The 19,786-nt window shown below is 35.7% G+C and overlaps 1 protein-coding gene across 3 annotated transcripts in view; it reads left to right on the top strand.

The window, feature by feature from the left end:
- The window catches only part of TRPM7 (transient receptor potential cation channel subfamily M member 7), a 123,719-nt gene that overhangs the window by 61,782 nt on the left and 42,151 nt on the right, over positions 1-19,786 (top strand). For 2 of the 3 annotated variants that reach the window (XM_040492678.1, XM_040492676.1), the window contains exons 13-20: positions 6,695-6,748; positions 10,941-11,081; positions 11,450-11,584; positions 13,015-13,295; positions 14,563-14,791; positions 16,160-16,315; positions 16,393-16,536; positions 19,010-19,138. In XM_040492678.1, coding sequence (XP_040348612.1) covers positions 6,695-6,748; positions 10,941-11,081; positions 11,450-11,584; positions 13,015-13,295; positions 14,563-14,791; positions 16,160-16,315; positions 16,393-16,536; positions 19,010-19,138 — 1,269 coding nt within the window. The remainder of the gene's footprint in view (positions 1-6,694; positions 6,749-10,940; positions 11,082-11,449; positions 11,585-13,014; positions 13,296-14,562; positions 14,792-16,159; positions 16,316-16,392; positions 16,537-19,009; positions 19,139-19,786) is intronic. The other variant, XM_040492677.1, reaches the window with a different exon arrangement.

Raw genomic sequence — 19,786 nt, 5'->3', positions numbered from 1 at the left:
TAAATCAATTAATAAACTCATTGATAATAGTACAGTGATAGTTGGGGACTTTAGCATCCCACATACAACAATGGACAGGTCATCTAAGCAGAAAATCAACAAAGAAACAATGGCTTTGAATGATACTGGACCAGATGGACTTACCAGATACATTCAGAATATTTCATCTTAAAGCAATAGAATACACATTCTTTTTGAGTGCACGTGGAATATTCTCCAAAAACAGATCATGTATTGGGTCACAAATCAGCCCTCATCGGGTACAAAAATATTGAGATAATACCATGCATATTTTCAGATCACAACTCTATGAAACTTGAAGTAAACCACGCAAAAAAATTTGGAAAGCCTTCAAATACATGGACATTAAAGAATATCCTACTAAAGAATGAAATTAAAGAAGAAATTTTAAAAAATACATGAAAACAAATGAAAATGAAAACCCAACGGTCCAAAACCTTTGGGATGCAGCAAATGCAGTCCAAAAAGGGAAGTATAGTGCAATTCAGGCCTATCTCAAGACACAGGAAAGGCCCCAGATACATAACCTAACCTATGCCTAAAGGAGCTAGAAAAGGAACAGCAAATAAAGTCTAAAGCCAGCAGCAGCAGAATAAGGGAAATAATGAAGATTAGAGCAGAAATAAAAGATATAGAAACAAACACACAAAAAAATCAAAACCAAGAGCTGGTTCTTTGAAAGAATTAACAAAATTGATAAACCCTTAACCAGACTTACCAAAAGAAAAGATAAAGGACCCAAATAGATAAAATCACAAGTGAAAGAGGAGAGATCACAATCAGCACTACAGAAATACAGTTATAATATTATGAAAATGATATGCCTACAAACTGGGCAATCTGGAAGAAGTGGACAAATTCCTAGAAACTCACAAACTACCAAAACTGAAACAGGAAGAAATAAAAGTTTGAACAGACCCATAGCCAGCAAAGAAATTGAATCAGTAATCAAAAATCTCCCAACAAATGAGTGCTGGGCCAGATGACTTCCCAGGGGAATTCTACCAGCCCTTTAAAGAAGAGTTAACACCTATTCTTCTCAAACTGTTCAAAAAATAGAAATGGAAGGAAAACTTCCAAACTCATTGAAGCCAGCATTACCTTCATTCAAAAATCAGATGAAGACCCCACTAAAAAGGAGAGTTACAAACAATACCCTGAACATGGATGCAAACATTCTCAACAAGATACTAGCAATTGTAAAAACAAACAAAAAAAAGGTACTAGCGAATCAAATCCAACAGTACATGAAAAGAATTACTCACTGTGATCAAGTGGGATTTATTCCTGGGCTACAGGGGTAGTTCAGTGTTTGCAAATCAATCAATCTGATACATACCCCACATTAATAAAAGAGAGGGTAAGAGCCATATGAGCCTGTCAATAGATGCAGAAAAATCATCTGACAAAATATAGCATCCATTCTTGTTAAAAACTAAGTAGGTATAGATGGACTATCATAAAGGCTATATATAAAAGACCCACAGCTAATACCCTCAAGTGGGGAAAACAGAGGTTTTCCTCTCTGGTGTGGAACAAGAGAGGGATGTCCATTCTCATCATTACTATTTAATATAGTACTGGAAATCGTAGTCTGAGCAATCAGACAACAAAAATAAAAGGCATCCATATTGGCAAGGAAGAAGTCAAACTTTCACTATTTATTTGCAGACGATGTTTTATACTCTATGTAGAAAACCCAAAGACTCCACCAAAAAATTGCTAGAACTAACACATGAATTCAGCATAGTTGCAGTATATAAAATCAATGGGCAGAAATCTGTTGCATTTCTATACACCAATAACAAAGCAGCAGGAAAAGAAATAAAAGAATTGATTCCATTTGCAATTGTACCCAAAACAATAAGATACTTAGGTATAAACCTAAGGAAGTAAAAGATGTATACTCTGAAAACTATAGAACACTTATGAAGGAAATTGAAGAGGACACAAAGAAATGGAAAAGCATTCCATGCTCATGGTTTGGAAAACAAACATTGTTAAAATGTCTATACTACCCAAAGCAATCTTCATATTCAATGCTATCCCCATCAAAATACCACCAGCATTTTTCACAGAGCTACAACAAACAATCCTAAAATGTGTAAGGAGCCACAAAAGACCCCAAATAGCCAAAGCAATACTGAAAAAGGAAAAAACAAATCATGATTCCGGATTTCAAGCTTTATTACAAAGCTTTAGGCGGGCTCCTGGGTGGCTTAGGCATTAAGCATCTGACTTTAGCTCAGGTCATCATTTCACGGTTTGTGAGTTTGAGTCCTACATCGGGTGAGCTTGAGCCTTGCTTCTGGTGAGCACAAGCCCTGCCTCAGATAAAAAAAAACATGAGCTCCGCCCCCGCCCCCCCCCCCCCCCCCCCCCGTCTCTCTTCCCTTTGCTCACTTGCGCCCTCTTTCTCTTTTTCTAAAAAAAAAAAAAAAAAAAAAAACCCAGAAAACTATAGTCATCAGGACAGTTTGGTACTGGCACAAAAACAGACACACACATCAACGGAACAGGGTAGAAAACCCACAGATGGACTCCCCAACCATATAGTCAACTCATCTTTAACAAAGCAGAAAAGAATATCCAATGGAAAAAAGAGTCTCTTCAACAAATGGTGTTGGGAAAACTGGATGGGGATAGGCAGAAAAATGAAACTGGACCACTTTCTTATACCATACACAGAAATAAATTCAAATTGATGGAAGACCTAAATGTGAGACAGGAACCTATCAAAATCCTAGAAGAGAACACAGGCAGCAACCTCTTTGACCTCGACTGGTGCAGCTTCTTAATAGACATGTTGCTGAAGGCAGAGGAAACAAAAGCACACATGAACTATTGGGACTTCATCAAGATAAAAATCTTCTGCACAGTGAAGGAAACCGTCAGCAAAACTAAAAGACAGCCTATGGAATGGGCGAAGATATTTGCAAATGACATATCTGATAAAGGGTAGTATCCAAAATATTTAAAGAGCTTATCAAACTTAACACACGAAAGACAAATAATCCAGTGAAGAAATGGGCAGAAGACATGAATAGACACTTTTCCAGAGAAGACATCCAGATGGCCAACGTACACCTGAAAAGATACTCAACATCACTCATCTTCAGGGAAATGCAAATCAAAACCAGGATGAGATACCACCTCACACCTGTCAAAATGGCTAAAATTAACCACTCAGGAAACAACAGATGTTGGCGAGGATGCAAGAAACTAAAAATAGAATTACCCTACAATCCAGCAATTGCAGTATTAGGTATTTACCCAAGTGATACAAACTACAGATTCAAAGGAGGTACATGCCTCCCAGTGTTTACAGCATCATTATCAACAATAGCCAAACTATGAAGAGAGCCCAAATGCTCATCAACTGATGAATAGATAAGATGTGTGTATGTGTGTGTATATATATATATATACACACACACACATATATAATGGTATATTACTCAGCCATCTAAAAGAATGAAGTCTTGCCATTTGCAATGATGTGGATGGAGCTAGAATGTGTTATGCTAACAAAATAAGTCAGAGAAGGACAAATACCATATGATTTCACTTATGTGTGGAATTTAAGAAACAAAACATGAATAAGAGGGAAGGGGAAGGGAAGGGAAGAGAGGGAACAAACCACAAGAGACTCTTAATGATAGAGAACAAACTATAGGTTGACAGAGGGAGGTGGGTGGGAGATGGGCTAGATGAGTGATGGGTACTAAGGAGGGCACTTGTGATGAATCACTGAATTCTCCTGAAACCAATTTTGCAAGGTATGTTAACTAACATTTAAATAAAATTTAAATAAAAAACTTTTAATAGCTCCCAGTGTGTATAAAATAATACCCAAACTCTTTGCTTGATTTTCAAAGCTCTCCAGCTGTTGAAATTTTGTCATAGCTCTTTCACTTGGCCTTTTATTCCCACCCGTACCTTTCCATAAATGTTTGTTACGTTGTCTTCCTACTGTTCTTCAAAAACATAAACTTAACAAAAAAGCAGTTCTTGTTTACACACTGCAGTGTGTTTTTCTCTCAGCTACTCTCTACTTACTGGAATTTTATTCATTATTAAGAACATAGTTCAAATGCCATGCTGCTGCCTCCATGAGGCTCATTGAGGAAGTTAGTTGAGGACAATTGTATCTTCCCCTGTGGATTATAAATTTTTTTTGAATAAGGATTATACCCTTATTTTTCCCCCATTTTTTATCTTTAATAATGTCTAGCACAGTTACATTGAACTTTGATGACCTTCTGTTTCTAGTGAACAAATATAAAAATTAAAAGGATTATTCATTGTGCTGAAGTAAGGTTTATCCTTGAAATATAAGCCAGATATAAAACAATAAAAATAAAAATTGATCCCATTAGCAAGGCAAGTAATTTTTTTAATGTGTAATTCAAATTATTAAGATAAACTTTCCAGCATCAGTTACTGATAAAAATTTTTTTAACGTTAAGGGATTATATAATATGATAAAGTAGTGGCTCTCAAACTTTTGGGGTATCAGTGTCCTATTACATAAAAATTATTGGGGACTTAAAAGAGCTGTTCTTAAAAGGGTTTATGTGTCTCGATACTTACCATATTACAGAATAAAACCAAGAAATTTTTAAAATATTAGTTTGTTTAGGTAACAATAATAATCTGTCACATGTTAACACAAAAAAAAACATTTTTCGAGGAAAAAAAGTGAAGAGAATAGAATACATATACTGTTTTACAAATCTCTTTAGTATCAGGCTTCATAGAAGACAACTGGATTCTTATATTTGCTTTTGAATTTAATCTTATGATATCATACATCAAGAAGCCTCTGGAAAACACTAATCACTGAGAGAGAGTGAGAATGAAAAAATGCAAATATCTTAACATGATTCTGAAAATATTTTTGATCTCATGGACCTTTTGAAAGAGTCTTGGGGGCCATCAGGGGAAACTGGACACACTTTGAAAACTGCTATATTAAAATATATTTCCTTTATACTAAGAAATTAATATAATGAATAAACAGTAATGGATTAAGATAAAATAGAATTCTAAATATTGCATGTCTGTGTGATTATATACTGTTAGAGAAAATATAATGAAACTTGCTAATACCTAAAAATGTGAAATACTTTGTATTTATTTTTAAAAAATTAACATACAAGGAAGAATTGCCAGAGAAAACTTAGGTTCTCAGTGGATAGATTAAATAGTAAAAAGAGGACACCTGAGTGGCTTAGTCAGTTCAGTGTCTGACTTTGGCTCAGGTCATGATCTCATGGTTATGAGTTCGAGCCCTGCATCAGGCTCTGCACTAACAGTGCGGAGCCTGTTTGGGATTCATTCTCTACCTCTCTCTCTCTTCCTCTTCCTCTCCCCCTCTCTCCCTCTCCCCCTCTCTCCCTCTCCCTCTCTCTCTCTCTGCCCCTCCCCTGCTGTCTCTCTCTTTCTAAATAAATAAATAAACTTTGAAAAATATTGTAAAAAGAAAGAGCAAAGTAAGGCTAAATACACAATATACACAATATTAGTTACAGTCATCTTTAGATATTATACAGAATTTTGAAATGAAAATATTTTGGGGGGCACCTGATTGGCTCAGTCAGTTAAGCATCTGACCCATGTATTCAGCTCAGGTCATGATCTCACTGTTCGTGGGTTTGAGCGCTACACAAACCTGACAGCACAGAGCTTGCTTGGGATTGTCTCCCTTCCCCCCCTCTTTCTGCCCCTTCCTCACTTATGCTCTCTCTCTCTCAAAATAAATAAACATTTGAAAAATAATTAAAAGAGAAAGTATTTGTAAAGAAATAAGAGGTTTACCCACTGAGATTTGAAAATCTATTACGAAGTATACGTGGTCAAAATGTTCAAGTAGATTGAGTTGATTACTATAATAACCTCTTAAAAATTAATAACAGTGATGGGAGGAAAATCCCATTTGATATTTCTTTTAAACAATAGATTTAAAATATTGAAAATAAGTGTCTTGATTTGTGATGCTGCCTAGAATTCACTGTAGTAGATTTCAGATGGATCAGACCACTGTCTAAAAAGTTTAGGATACATTTTTGGTCCATTTACCTCAGCCTTGATGGGGGACATACACACTGGGGTTTTTTTCAAAATACAGGACACCATCAACATAAGATTACTGTAAAAATGACATTTGTGTTTAGTCTAATAGTATACGTAAGTGGAAGTAAGATAATAAGGTATTTATGGATGTAAGTATTCCGTTTTAACTTCCTTAGGTGGAAATTAAGATGACATCTATAAATTTTTAAAGTTTATTATCCAAAATATTTAAAGTATTGATGCAACTTGATTTAATGGCAGAAACAAGGTACATTTTAATAAGAAGAGTGTAAAGCTCCATTACCAATTAAAGAAATGTAGATTAAAGATATAATTGTGACACTTAAATGTTTTCATGATTATAAATTTGTGTTCTGCATAAGTAAAACAACATAAATTACACATCTTAATGAAGGTAAATATGACAATACAAAATGATTATATCTTTTTCTTTGCTCCATTTTATGAACAGAATTTATTTAACTGAAAATATGATTTGGGCAAGAAGGTTGATAAAGTTCAGTAAGTAACAAAAAGAGAAGTTGTTAAATTATTTTAGAAGAAAGTAATAGTTCGCTCTAATTTTTTCTCCTTAAAGAAACAAGGTCCAACTAATCCAATGCTTTTTCATCTTGTTCGGGATGTCAAACAGGTAAGAGATTATTTTTGTTTTTGAAAATGCAATTTAAAAATTTGGTTACACTTCATCTGTTCCTAAAACACATTTAAGTAATGTCCATCTCAAAAATAGCAATAAAGTGACACTTTTTAGAACAAGGTAAAGTAAGGGCTACATTTGTGGTAACAAAAGTAAAGAGAATAGTGTACCAGAAATCAAGAAAAAAGGAAAGTTAATTATACTCAGACCAAGTTTTGTGAGCTTCTAGTCATCTGAGATAGACTGTGATGAATTTCATAATGCTCATTGGTCCATAAAGGAAGATTATTGATAAAATGTATCTTCTTTGTCTGTGTTCAGAAGAAATTTGTTTCCTGGGCCTTAGAGGACTGTGAATAAAGACATTGAGGGAAACACTGGATGATGATCTTCATGGCAGAGTTTGCCAAAAGTGCTGAAATGTTTGCGTTCATGTGCGCATGGTTTCTCTTTTCATATTCAGTATTGGTCATGGTGGAATATATAGCACTGTCATGTGGTTTAAAGCCATTCTGTGGGGACTAAACTTGATGTACTAATATTTCCCTTCTCTTCTATTGGGATTCTTTGTGAATTAATAGTTTTAGACATCTATTAAAAATTTTATAGTCATTTAAAATATTGGTATCCAGTAGTTTTATTTTCCTAGGTGAAAAGGTATTCATTTAATTAACTGAAATATTTTTGTAGTTTCTGAACTAAAATGCTTTCTAGAATTCTTCAAACTTTTACTTGTTAATATATGTAAGTGTACTATTAAATAACTGAAAAATTAAAATAGAAATGTCATTTTCTGTTTTGATTTTTTTGTGTTTTGTCACTTATTTAATACTAAACTAGCTTCCCATGGGAAAAACTTAGACTTTATTATACTTAAAAATATTTTTTTCTTTAATTCAATTTTCTCCAGGTGTTTTCCCTTATAACTTTATTAAAAAATTTTACATGTCATAAAACTCATTCAGAGTGTTCATTGGATTTTAGTATATTCACAGAGTTGTGCTACTGTGACTACAATCAAATTTTTTTTTTAATTTTTAAAAAGTTTATTTATTTATTTTGAGAGAGGCAGCCTGAGCATGAGTGGGGAAGGAGTAGACAGAGAGGGAGAGAATCGCAAGCAGACTTTGTGCTGTCAGCACAGAGACCACTGGGGGCTCGAACTCACAAACTGTGAGATCATGACCAGAGCTGAAACCAGGAGTTAGCTGCTTAACCACCTGAGCCACCCAGTCACTCCTACAGTCTAATTTTAGACTAACCCATTAGCAGTCACTCTCCATTCCTGTTTCTTTCTCTACTCCTTACTCTACTTTCTCTACTCCTCTGCCCCTGCCCTTGGCAACTGTTAATCTACTTTCTGTATGTCTGGATTTGCCTATTCTGGACATTTCACATTGTTTTGTTGTTTTGTTGTTTAAATAATTAAAGCTTTTTTTTTTTTTTTCTTCCTAGACGCTTGAGTGATGGGAGAGACCTTTAGTCCACGGGTTTCTAATGTTTATTTGAGAGACAGAGACAGAGCATGAGCTGGGGAGGGGCAGAGAGAGACGGATTCAGAGTCACAGAATGCGAAGCAGGTTCCAGGCTCTGAGCTGTCAGCATAGAGCTGGACGAGGGGCTCAAATTCATGAGCTGAGAGATCATGACCTGAGCTGAAGTTGGACGTTTAACCAACTGAGCTACCCAGGTTCCAGTCCAGCAGTTTCTAAAACACATTTGCGTTATGATTTACTTATGTGGGTTAGCAGAAAGAACTGTAGTTGTTAATTCTAGGAACAAATATGAGATTTGGTATACACTACCTTTACCTTAGTGGCTATACTAAATAAGCCAAATTTTTTTATTTCCGTAAGTGAAAAATCCTAAAGTAAAGGCAGTAATTGACTATTTTCAATTCAAAGTTGAGTGTTATTAGTATTATCTATATAGTTTGAGAAACTGCTTATTGTTTTTTTAGATAACTCGCATTATTTCCTGTAATTTTATTTCCCATTTAAATGGGACCATATCCTAATGGCATTTGTGAAGTTTTTATGTTTTTAATTTTTTAATGTTTGTTTATTTGTTTCGAGAGAGAGAGAGAGAGCAGAGCAGGAGGAGAGAGAGGGAGAGAGAGAATCCCAAGCAGGCTCCATGCTCAGCATAGAGCCCTATGGGGGCTCAGTCTTGTTAACTGTGAGATATGACCTGAGCTGAAATTAAGAGTCAGACACTTAACCAACTGAGCTGGCTACCCAAGCACCCTTGTCAAATTTTTTATTTATTAATTTGAGTTTATTTATTTATTTTGAGAGAAAGAAAGTGCAGGTGGGGAAGGGGCAGAGAGAGAGGGAGAGAGAATACTCAGGGTCCATCCCACAACCCATGCAATCATGACCTGAGCTGAAACCAAGAGTCAGACGCTTAACCTACTGAGCCACCTGGGCACCCCTTTAGTTTTATTTTTTTTAATTTGACAGAGGTGCCTAGGTGGTTCATTCGGTTAAGCATACCACTCTTGATTTCGGCTCAGGTCATGATCACATGGTTAGTGAGTTTGAGCCTTGCATTGGGCTCTGTGGTGACAGTGTAGAGCCTGCTTGGGATTCTCTCTTTCTCTCTCAGCCCCTCTCCCACTTGCATGCTCTGTTTCTCTCAAAACTAAATAAATAAACATTAAAAAAAAAAAAAAGTCCAACTCTTGATTTCAGCTCAAGTCATAATTTCAGGTGGTGAGATCAGTCCCATTGTTGGGCTTGTGCTGGGCATGGAGTCTACTTCAGATTCTCTCTCTCTCTCTCTCTCTCTCTCTCTCTCTCTCTGCCCTTCCCTCATGCACTTGCATGTTCTCTCTTCACAAATAAAAATAAAAATATCGTATATGACATCCTTGCTCATAAAGTATATTTTGAGGTTGCTCAAGACAAAAACAAAAATCTTGCACCTAAGATGAAAATACTTTTTATTTTTAAATCGGAGATTAAAGAATGTAAGTATCTAGAAATTTAAAACTTCACAGATGAAACCAAATTATAAAAGGTATAAACATTTTTTTAATGTTTATTTTTGAGAGAGAGAGGGAGAATGAGTGGGGGAGAAGCAGAGAGAGAGAGGGAGACACAAAATCCAAAGCAGGCTCCAGGCTCTGAGCTGTCAGCACGGAGCCTGATGTGGGGCTCAAACTCACAAACTGTGAGAATCATGACTTGAGCCGAAGTCGGACACTTAACCGACTGAGCCACCCAGGTGCCCCATGGTATAAACATTTTTTAAAGTACTAAGTTCATGAGGTGATAATTAGGAAAATTGAAAGAATGATGATGGTAGAAGGGCAGAATTAGTTGATATATGTAAATCATCTTATGATTAAGCCCTTTTAAGATTATTTAATGAGATTAACCAAATATTTGATTCTGAACAGGCAGTGTTTCCAAACTCACAAATGGCTCCTGTTCCAGGAGTTTATTTGTAAATTGATATCCTAGGGAAATGAAGTCTTAGTTCTAAACAGTGTTATAAGTGGTAGTTTAAATCTTAGATGAGGCTATAAAAACTTGTGTAACCTATAATATAGCCAATATAATTTTGGCTAAAAAAATACTTACAAGTACTTACGGGCTTACTTGGAAACCTAAGTAGCAATTATAGTATTATTTTTGTAGGAAAATGCAATTTATGGTATGTGCCACAGTGAAAATGGAATACTTGGCTCTTAGAAGTTCCTTTGCCTCTTTGTGTGAAGTATTAGAGCAGTGGAAAGATAAAGGATCTGCTGCTGCAAGCCATATTTCAGAACTTCAGAATTATCTCTTCTTACAGAGGAAATGGAGGACCAAGTTACTCCCTTCTCCTGCAAAGATAGCTGCAACCCCAGCTTCCTGTAACAAGTAAACATTTGTCATTTTGGAGAGTAGGTGTCTTTATAGGCATGAATGGAAATATTGAGAAATACCTTGTCTATTTAAAACTAATGTTTTTGGGGCGCCTTTGTGGCTCAGTCATTTGGGCGGCCGACTGCAGCTCAGGTCATGATCTCGTGGTCTGTGAGTTCGAGCCCTGCATCGGGCTCCGTGCTGACAGCTCAGAGCCTGGAGCCTGCCTCCGATTCTCTGTGTCTCCGTCTCTCTCTGTCCCTTCCCTGCTTGCTCTCTCTCTCAAAAATAATAAACATAAAAAAAAATTAAAACTAATGTTTTGTTTTCAGGGAAATCTTCCTCCAGGATATAAGATCACCCTAATTGATATAGGACTTGTTATTGAATATCTTATGGGAGGAACTTACAGATGCACCTACACTCGGAAGCGTTTTCGATTAATTTATAATAGTCTTGGTGGAAATAATCGGGTATGTAATATTTTGGGGGGGTGGTTTATATGTGTACTTTATACACTTTGTAAGTTAAAAATTCATACACTTTAAAAGTTTAAAACTACTAAATATAAGAACAGTGAAGTAACATCGTCTTAAAAATGGTTTTTTCAACTAAGATACATAGAAATAGTTTGTAATCAAAATCTAAAATCATTTTTGTATGCATATACACACATGTATATGTGTGTATATGTATATATTTATACATTTATGTGTGTGTGTATATACACATATATGTATATATGTGTGTGTGTATATATATATATTTGGATTGATTATTGAATTTTTATGGCATATTAGTATATTTAAGTCTGTAAAAACGAATAAGCTTTCATTTTCAGAGGTCTGGCCGAAATACCTCCAGCAGCACTCCTCAGTTGCGCAAGAGTCATGAATCTTTTGGCAATAGGGCAGATAAAAAGGAAAAAATGAGACACAATCATTTCATTAAAACAGCACAACCCTATCGACCAAAGGTATGTTTGCATAAATACTACCCTTTCTGAATTTTGTTCTTTCTAATTTACTAGTATTTATGAAATAAAAAATTGCTTGTTTTAGTAAGAATCAACTTATGTTTGTAGATACATTTTTGATTATTTATTTTCCCATATACAAGAAGATATTCATTATGAGTTAACAATTCTATTAAGTTTTTGTATTTAGCTGTGATAATAAAAATTTTTAAATATTTTGATAAATGCTACTGCCTCCTCTTATTCCACTTTAACTTGATTAACAACATGCAAGACAATGTGTCTTATCCAAACTTGTCTTTCATTAAAATTATGTTTTATCAGATATTGAAATATTTAGGCCCTTTAATTTTGGAAAACTTTATTACAAAGACATTTTTAAATTATTTGTTCATTCAGGAATAGAATTTGTTGATTCATCACTTACTTATAACACCCAGTGCTCATCCCATCCAGTGTCCTCCTTAATGCCCCTTGCCCCTTTAGCCCTTTCCCCCTGCCCAACATCCTGCCAGCAACCCTCAGTTTGTTCTCTGTATTTTAGGAGTCTCTTATGGTTTGTCTCCCTCTCTGTTTTTATCTTATTTTTGCTTCCCTTCCCTTATGTTCATCTGTTTTGTATCTTAAATTCCACCAATGAATGAAATCATATGACATGTCTTTCTCTGACTTATTTAGCTTAGCATATTACACTCGTTCCAGCCACATTATTGCATGGGCAAGATTTCATTCTTTTTCATCGCTAAGTAGTATTCCATTGAATGTATATACACCACGTCTTCTTTATCCATTCATCAGTTGATGGACATTTGGACTTTTTCCATACTTTTGGCTATTCTCAAAAGTGTTGCTGTAAACATTGGGGTGTATGTGCCCCTTTCAGATCAGCATTTTTGTAGCCTTTAGATAAATACCTCATTCTGCAATTGCTGGGTGGTAGGATAGTTCTATTTTTAATTTTGTGAGGAACTTCCATACTGTTTTCAAGAGTGGCTGCACCAGTTTGCATTCCCACCAGCAGTGTAAAAGCTTACCCCTTTCTCTGCATCCTCGCCAGTATCTGTTGTTGCCTGAGTTGTTAATTTTAACCATTCTGACAGGTGTGAGGTAATATCTCAGTGTGGTTTTCATTTATATTTCCCTGATGATGAGTGATGTTGAGCATTTTTTTTTTTATATATATGTTAGCCATCTGGATGTCTTCTTTGGAAAAGTGTCTATTGATGCAAATACCTTTTTTTTTTTTTAGAAATAACATTTTGGTAAAATTTGAGCTATAATAAAATCTAGTATATAAAATTAATACTATTTTGATTTGATTTGTGCAGTTGTATGAAGTTGAACAGTACAAAGGAGATTTTATAAAATTCTGAGATTAATGTCATATGGCCTTATTATAATGAATCTTAGACATTTGTTTTCCCTTGAAGATTGATACAGCTGTGGAAGAAGGAAAGAAAAAAAGAGCCAAAGATGAAATTGTAGACATTGATGATCCAGAAACCAAGCGCTTTCCTTATCCACTTAATGAACTGTTAATTTGGGCTTGCCTTATGAAGAGGCAGGTCATGGCCCGTTTTTTATGGCAGCATGGTGAAGAATCAATGGCTAAAGCATTAGTTGCCTGTAAGATCTATCGTTCAATGGCATATGAAGCAAAGCAGAGTGATCTCGTAGATGATACTTCAGAAGAATTGAAACAGTATTCTAAGTAAGTTAGATTTTATCATTTCATTTAAAAAATACATCAAGATCATATTTAAATGGAGGTTATAGTGTCATGCACTGTGTGGGTATATATGTGTATATATATATATATAATTTTATTGGTACAATTAAAATATATTTGTTATTTTTTTTAATTTTTTATTTATTTTATTTTATTTTATTTTTTTTAATTTTTTTTTTCAACGTTTATTTATTTTTGGGACAGAGAGAGACAGAGCATGAACGGGGGAGGGGCAGAGAGAGAGGGAGACACAGAATCGGAAACAGGCTCCAGGCTCTGAGCCATCAGCCCAGAGCCTGACGCGGGGCTCGAACTCCCGGACCGCGAGATCGTGACCTGGCTGAAGTCGTACGCTTAACCGACTGCGCCACCCAGGCGCCCCTATTTTTTTTTTAATTCAGAAGGAAACATTGCTGCTTATGCATGTAAAAAGAGGTTTATTATATTGTTTAAATTCAAGAGTTAAATATTTTGGCAAGAAAGAAATCCATAAGTCATCTTATTAATTGCACATACTAGCAAATAATTCGATTAGGAAAAGTTTCATTTGAAGTGGTAAGGAAAGGAAGAAAGTGAGGTTTGAACTGTGTTCTAAGGAAATGAATTCAACTGGAAGGGCATTTCAGAGGTGGAGCTACATATATTGAAGAGTGAAACAGTTCACAGAAGTTTACACTTAGAGGAATAATAGAATATTAAGCTGAAAAGATACTTTGTAGTAAACTTTATGATAGAAAATAGGACCTCCCTCTGCCAAAATGGACTGTCTTTGGAAGAGAGTCAGAGTTGTACTGAAAATAACAAGCAGGATCTTAGAATTACTTACTGAGTATCTAAGGTTCAGGTGTTTTCATGATTAGGTTAGTCCCTGTTCACATTAGTCTTTCTACTGGCTATCAACCCTTTTCTATGTTTGAAATACTATATAGATACGACTTTTTGAACAGAGCATCTGAACGTTGTCAGTTTGGGTTTCCTGTGAAACTGCAGGTTTATTTCCAAGATGAGGAGAAAGTGCTCCAGAGTTACCTTTTCAGACTTGTTCTTAATGTGACATATTTTAATATTTTGTGATATCCACGTAGTAGTAGATATATGAAAACATAGAGCTGTGATTCTAATGCCTTACAGTTCCCTGATTGTGTGTGTGAAAATATTAAAAATGGGAACATCTTACGAAATTATTTAAGAATAATGTTTAAAACTGCAGTTTGGTAGTATGAATGTTTTGGTTTTTATCTTTTGATAGTGATTTTGGTCAACTCGCAGTTGAATTATTGGAACAGTCCTTCAGACAAGATGAAACCATGGCTATGAAATTGCTCACTTATGAACTGAAAAACTGGAGTAACTCTACCTGCCTCAAGTTGGCAGTTTCTTCAAGACTTAGACCCTTTGTAGCCCACACCTGTACGCAAATGTTGTTATCTGATATGTGGATGGGAAGGCTGAATATGAGGAAAAATTCCTGGTACAAGGTATACTTTAGAAACAATTTGGTATAAAGTGTGTGATTAGATAAAAAGAACAGAGGAATTAGCCCAGATATATAGTAAAATGCCCCGATTTATGAGGGTGGTGGAGGTGGCAGTGTTGGCGTTTTATCTCAAGTGGCATGAAATGGCCTCTTTTTTCCTCCCTATTCTTCACTCTGAATCCTTTTCAAGTGTAACGTATAATGATTATTGCCTCTCTCTGAGCCAGAGGCATGAGAGCAACAAATGGAAGTGTTGGTGTTTATAGCCCTGACTAGGCATGAAAAAAAGTTGCTTCTTTATGAAAAGATAATTTCAAATTCTCAAGTCCAGGATCTGTCTACTAACTTAATAATTTGTTACTTTTAATTTACTTGAAGTATATTGGATGTACCTAGTTTTATGGTTAAGAATTTGGATAAAATGTTGACTGGTACTTTGGGTTCCTCACAGTGAGAGATACTACTTTAAACTTTCCTTTTCATTATCTTATATCTTAAATAAGGTACAGAAATGTAGAAGGCAGAAATCAGGCAAGTAGTTTAACCATTGTAAGTGGGTAACAAATACTGATCATCTAATAAAAATAATGGTGAAAGATTAACCAATAGAAAACCTGATACACAATTATAATTTCTTTGTGTTTTAGGATTTTGCAATAATACATAAAATTTTACAAATAAACTTGTTTGTTTATAGAGGCACAAGCTGAATAATCATGTTATGACATGGAACACTTGCATTGAGATTTAGGATAAAATTACGCACATAGCAATTTCATAAGGCTTTAATTTTATTTAAACAAAAATGTGTTTTCTGAACAGATTATGAACTGGTTTTTTTATTTTTTTATTTTTTATTTAAAAAGAATTTTTTTTTAACGTGTATTTATTTTTGAGACAGAGACAGAGCATGAACGGGGGAGGGGCAGAGAGAGAGAGGGAGACACAGAATCGGAAGCAGGCTCCAGGCTCTGAGCCATCAGCCCAGAGCCCGACGCGGGGCTCGAACTCACGGACCGTGAGATCGTGACCTGAGCTGAAGTCGGAGGCTTAACCGACTGAGCCACCCAGGCGCCCCTGAACTGTTTTTTTTAAAGGACACATCTATAATAATTTTTCTATAATAATTATTAAGTCTTTTCTATATCATCATAATCATAATACTGACATGTTTTGTTACTCCTTAAAATAATTCAACCTGGGCCTCTTTAAATATAATATGTAAGTAAAAAATTATGTTTTTGAGGTTTTTTTTCCCCTGTGCTAACAGGGGCAAACTGGCTAACTAATAATCAAGATATTTAATAGCTTTTTATTCTTGAAGGTCATTAATTTTAAAATGTAAACTTACGTCCTTCTAAATTTTTAGGTCATATTAAGCATTTTAGTTCCGCCTGCCATATTAATGCTAGAATATAAAACAAAGGCAGAAATGTCTCATATTCCACAATCTCAAGATGCCCATCAAATGACAATGGAAGATAGCGAAAACAACTTTCAGAACATAGCAGAAGAGATTCCCATGGTAAGGAGGAAAAATGTTTTTAAGTAAATATAAATTTTTTGTGAATAAATATATGATAAGTGTTATTTTTATTTTAGGAAGTGTTTAAAGAAGTAAGAATATTGGACAGCAATGAAGGAAAGAATGAAATGGAGATACAAATAAAATCAAAAAAGCTTCCCATTACAAGAAAGTTTTATGCCTTTTATCATGCACCAATCGTAAAATTCTGGTTTAATACGGTATGTTGTATGTTTTTAAGCTGTATGAGCATAACAGTTTTAAAGGATAGGCTTTAGGGGACCTTTGGTCTAAAGTCCGTATTAACTTTGACATAACTTAGATTACTGACAAGCCATTTTCCATTTAAAAGAGCACATGTTTAACTTAGTTTTATCTCATTTGCTGTCATAAAAAATGACAAACACTAACAAATCTTAGATCAAATTGAAACTAGAAATTTTCTAAGCAAAAATGTGAGAACCATATGCCTTTGTAAGTGGGTATCAAATACTAATTGTCCACCAAAAACATTGGCAAAAGTTAACCAGAAGAGACACTGTGTCAGTATGTCAGAAAGACATGTCTTTGTGCTTTAGGATTTTGCAGAGAATGTGTAGGCTTTTTTTTTTTTCAACTTTTTTTTTTTGTTTGCTTTTTTGTTTTTTGTTTTTTTTTTATTTATTTTTGGGACAGAGAGAGACAGAGCATGAATGGGGGAGGGGCAGAGAGAGAGGGAGACACAGAATCGGAAACAGGCTCCAGGCTCTGAGCCATCAGCCCAGAGCCCGATGTGGGGCTCGAACCCATGGACCGCGAGATCGTGACCTGGCTGAAGTCGGACGCTCAACTGACTGCGCCACCCAGGCGCCCCTAGACTTTTTGAAATGAACCTTTTTGCAGTGTTAATTTGAAGGTCAGAAGTAATCTAGGTCATTCATATCGTTTTATTTATCGGCTTATTTCCTTAATCATACTATAGTACATGTTTTATCATCTGACACATAATTGGCTTTTCTCTTGCTTTCTGGAAGAACAGTTTTTTTTCTCCCAGGTAAATATATCCATGGGGGAGAGGCTCACCTCAAGAAATATATGAGATTAGCCCCAACTTTTAACCATGGGTTGAGTGAATGAGTTTTTATTCATTCCCCTTCCCAGAAAAATTGTTAAAAAAAAAAATTTTTTTAATGTTTATTTATTTTTGAGAGAGACAGAGTACGAGTGGGAGAGGGGCAGACAGAGGGAGACACAGAATCTGAAGCAGGCTCCAGGCCTTGAGCCCTCAGCACAGAGCCCGACGGAGGGCTCAAACTCACAGACTGCAAGATCATGACCTGAGCTGAAGTTGGATGCTTAATTGACTGAGCCATCCAGGTGCCCCCCAGAAAAATTCTTAAATTGTGTATTTTGTTATTATTTTATTGTTTTTCACTTTCATCACATTTGCATTCATGTGAGTGACTGTTTAAAAATGGATAGCCCTCTGGGGCGCCTGGGTGGCGCAGTCGGTTAAGCGTCCGACTTCAACCAGGTCACGATCTCGCAGTCCGTGAGTTCGAGCCCCGCGTCAGGCTCTGGGCTGATGGCTCAGAGCCTGGAGCCTGTTTCCGATTCTGTGTCTCCCCCTCTCTCTGCCCCTCCCCCGTTCATGCTCTGTCTCTCTCTGTCCCAAAAATAAATAAACGATGAAAATAAATAAATAAATAAATAAAAATGGATAGCCCTGGTGGCCAAATAGAGATATCTCTTTCTTCTTATTTATTGGAGTTTACTTCCCTACCCTGCCATATCTTTAATCATGAATATGGCTTATTTTAACACTTGGAGAGGCAGGGAGAGTGATGTGAGGATTCTTGAATACAATTGTTTAAGGGTCAGCTAAGTCTTGGGTCTCCTCTGAAATGAAATGACTCTTCAGATGTTGTTATACATAGATCTTATCACTTTACCCCAATCTTTTCTGTTAAGAGTATCACAAGTGGGATGATCCCTTACCTAGGGAAGATGCTTTTTTTTGTTCTTAATTTGTTTATTTTGAGAGAGCGAGAAAGAGAGAGTGACATGCTAGCAGGGAAGGGCAGAGAGAGGGAGAGAGAGAATCCCAAGTAGGCCTATGCCATCAGGTCAGTGCAGAGCCCAATGTAGGACTCAATCCCATGAACTATGAGATGACCTGAGCCAAAATCAAGAGTAGGATGCTTAACCAACTGAGCCACCCCTGTGCCCCAGGAAAATGGTTTTCATATCTGTTTTCATTTCTTGGGATTCAAATCCACAGTGACTGGGAGTTAGGAAAATACCAGTTGTATTTCTGGGAATGCTGTTTGGTTGGGGGAAGAAGGAAGCAGGTAGTATTTGTTTCTTGATGATGATAGTGATGAATTTCTATAATATATTTAATATATAGGTATAAGTTAAATGGAATTATATGAACTATGCTGAGAACATAAATCTTGGATAATTTTTCCTGTGTGAAGTACTGAAAAGTCATCAAAGTTCTAGAACAACACAGTTATACTCTGGGAACCATTTGTATTTTGATTGATAAAAGCAGTGTATACACTGAAGAGTTACTTCTAAAACTTTAATGATTGAAGCTGGGAGATAGTTCACAGGGGCTCATTTAGTCTCTTTTTCTGTGTGTTTGAAAATTTTTATAGTAAAACATTTTACTTCATAATACTATTTATATTTTGTATTTTTTTTAATTAGCTGGCATACTTAGGATTTCTGATGCTTTATACATTTGTGGTTCTTGTACAAATGGAACGATTACCTTCAGTTCAAGAATGGATTGTTATTGCTTATATTTTTACCTATGCTATCGAGAAAGTCCGTGAGGTATGTCTTTAGTTTTTCCTACCAGTAACTTACTATATGTGTGGAAGGTGTTTTGTTTGTTTTTTGGTATGGGTATGGGTATGTGTATGTGTATGTGTTATCATTTCAGTAGGTGATGACATTATAGAACATGTTTATTTTTACTGTTCTAAAAATTGTGGCGTAAGAATAGAAATCAGTGGGGGTGCCTGGCTGGCTCAGTTAAGTGTCTGACTTTTTTTTTTTTTTTTTTTTTTTTTTTGGAGACAGAGAGAGACAGAGCATGAACGGGGGAGGGTCAGAGAGAGAGGGAGACACAGAGTCTGAAACGGGCTCCAGACTTTGAGCAGTCAGCACAGAGCCCGACTCGGGGCTCGAACTCACGGACTGCGAGATCATGACCTGAGCCGAAGTCGGCCACTTAACTGACTGAGCCACCCAGGCGCCCCAAGTGTCTGACTCTTGATCTGAGGATCATGAGTTCATGTTTTATATATTTATGGAATCTGTTGTTTTACAAACATGTTTGAAAAAATTAAATTCTTAAATGAAAAAAGTAAGTTGCAAAGAATTTTTTTAAGTGCACATTCATAAAATAGTTCTGTAAGGATTCTTTAGATTATAATAACAGTGGTTGCCTCTAGTCGGAAGGGAAGTTAATTGGCTGAG

This window comes from Herpailurus yagouaroundi, unplaced genomic scaffold (assembly GCF_014898765.1).
Source record: "Herpailurus yagouaroundi ecotype Mexico unplaced genomic scaffold, PumYag 184, whole genome shotgun sequence".
NCBI lineage: Eukaryota > Metazoa > Chordata > Mammalia > Carnivora > Felidae > Herpailurus > Herpailurus yagouaroundi.
Note: the sequence above shows the minus strand (reverse complement) of the source record. Positions and strands in the feature narration are given on the sequence as shown.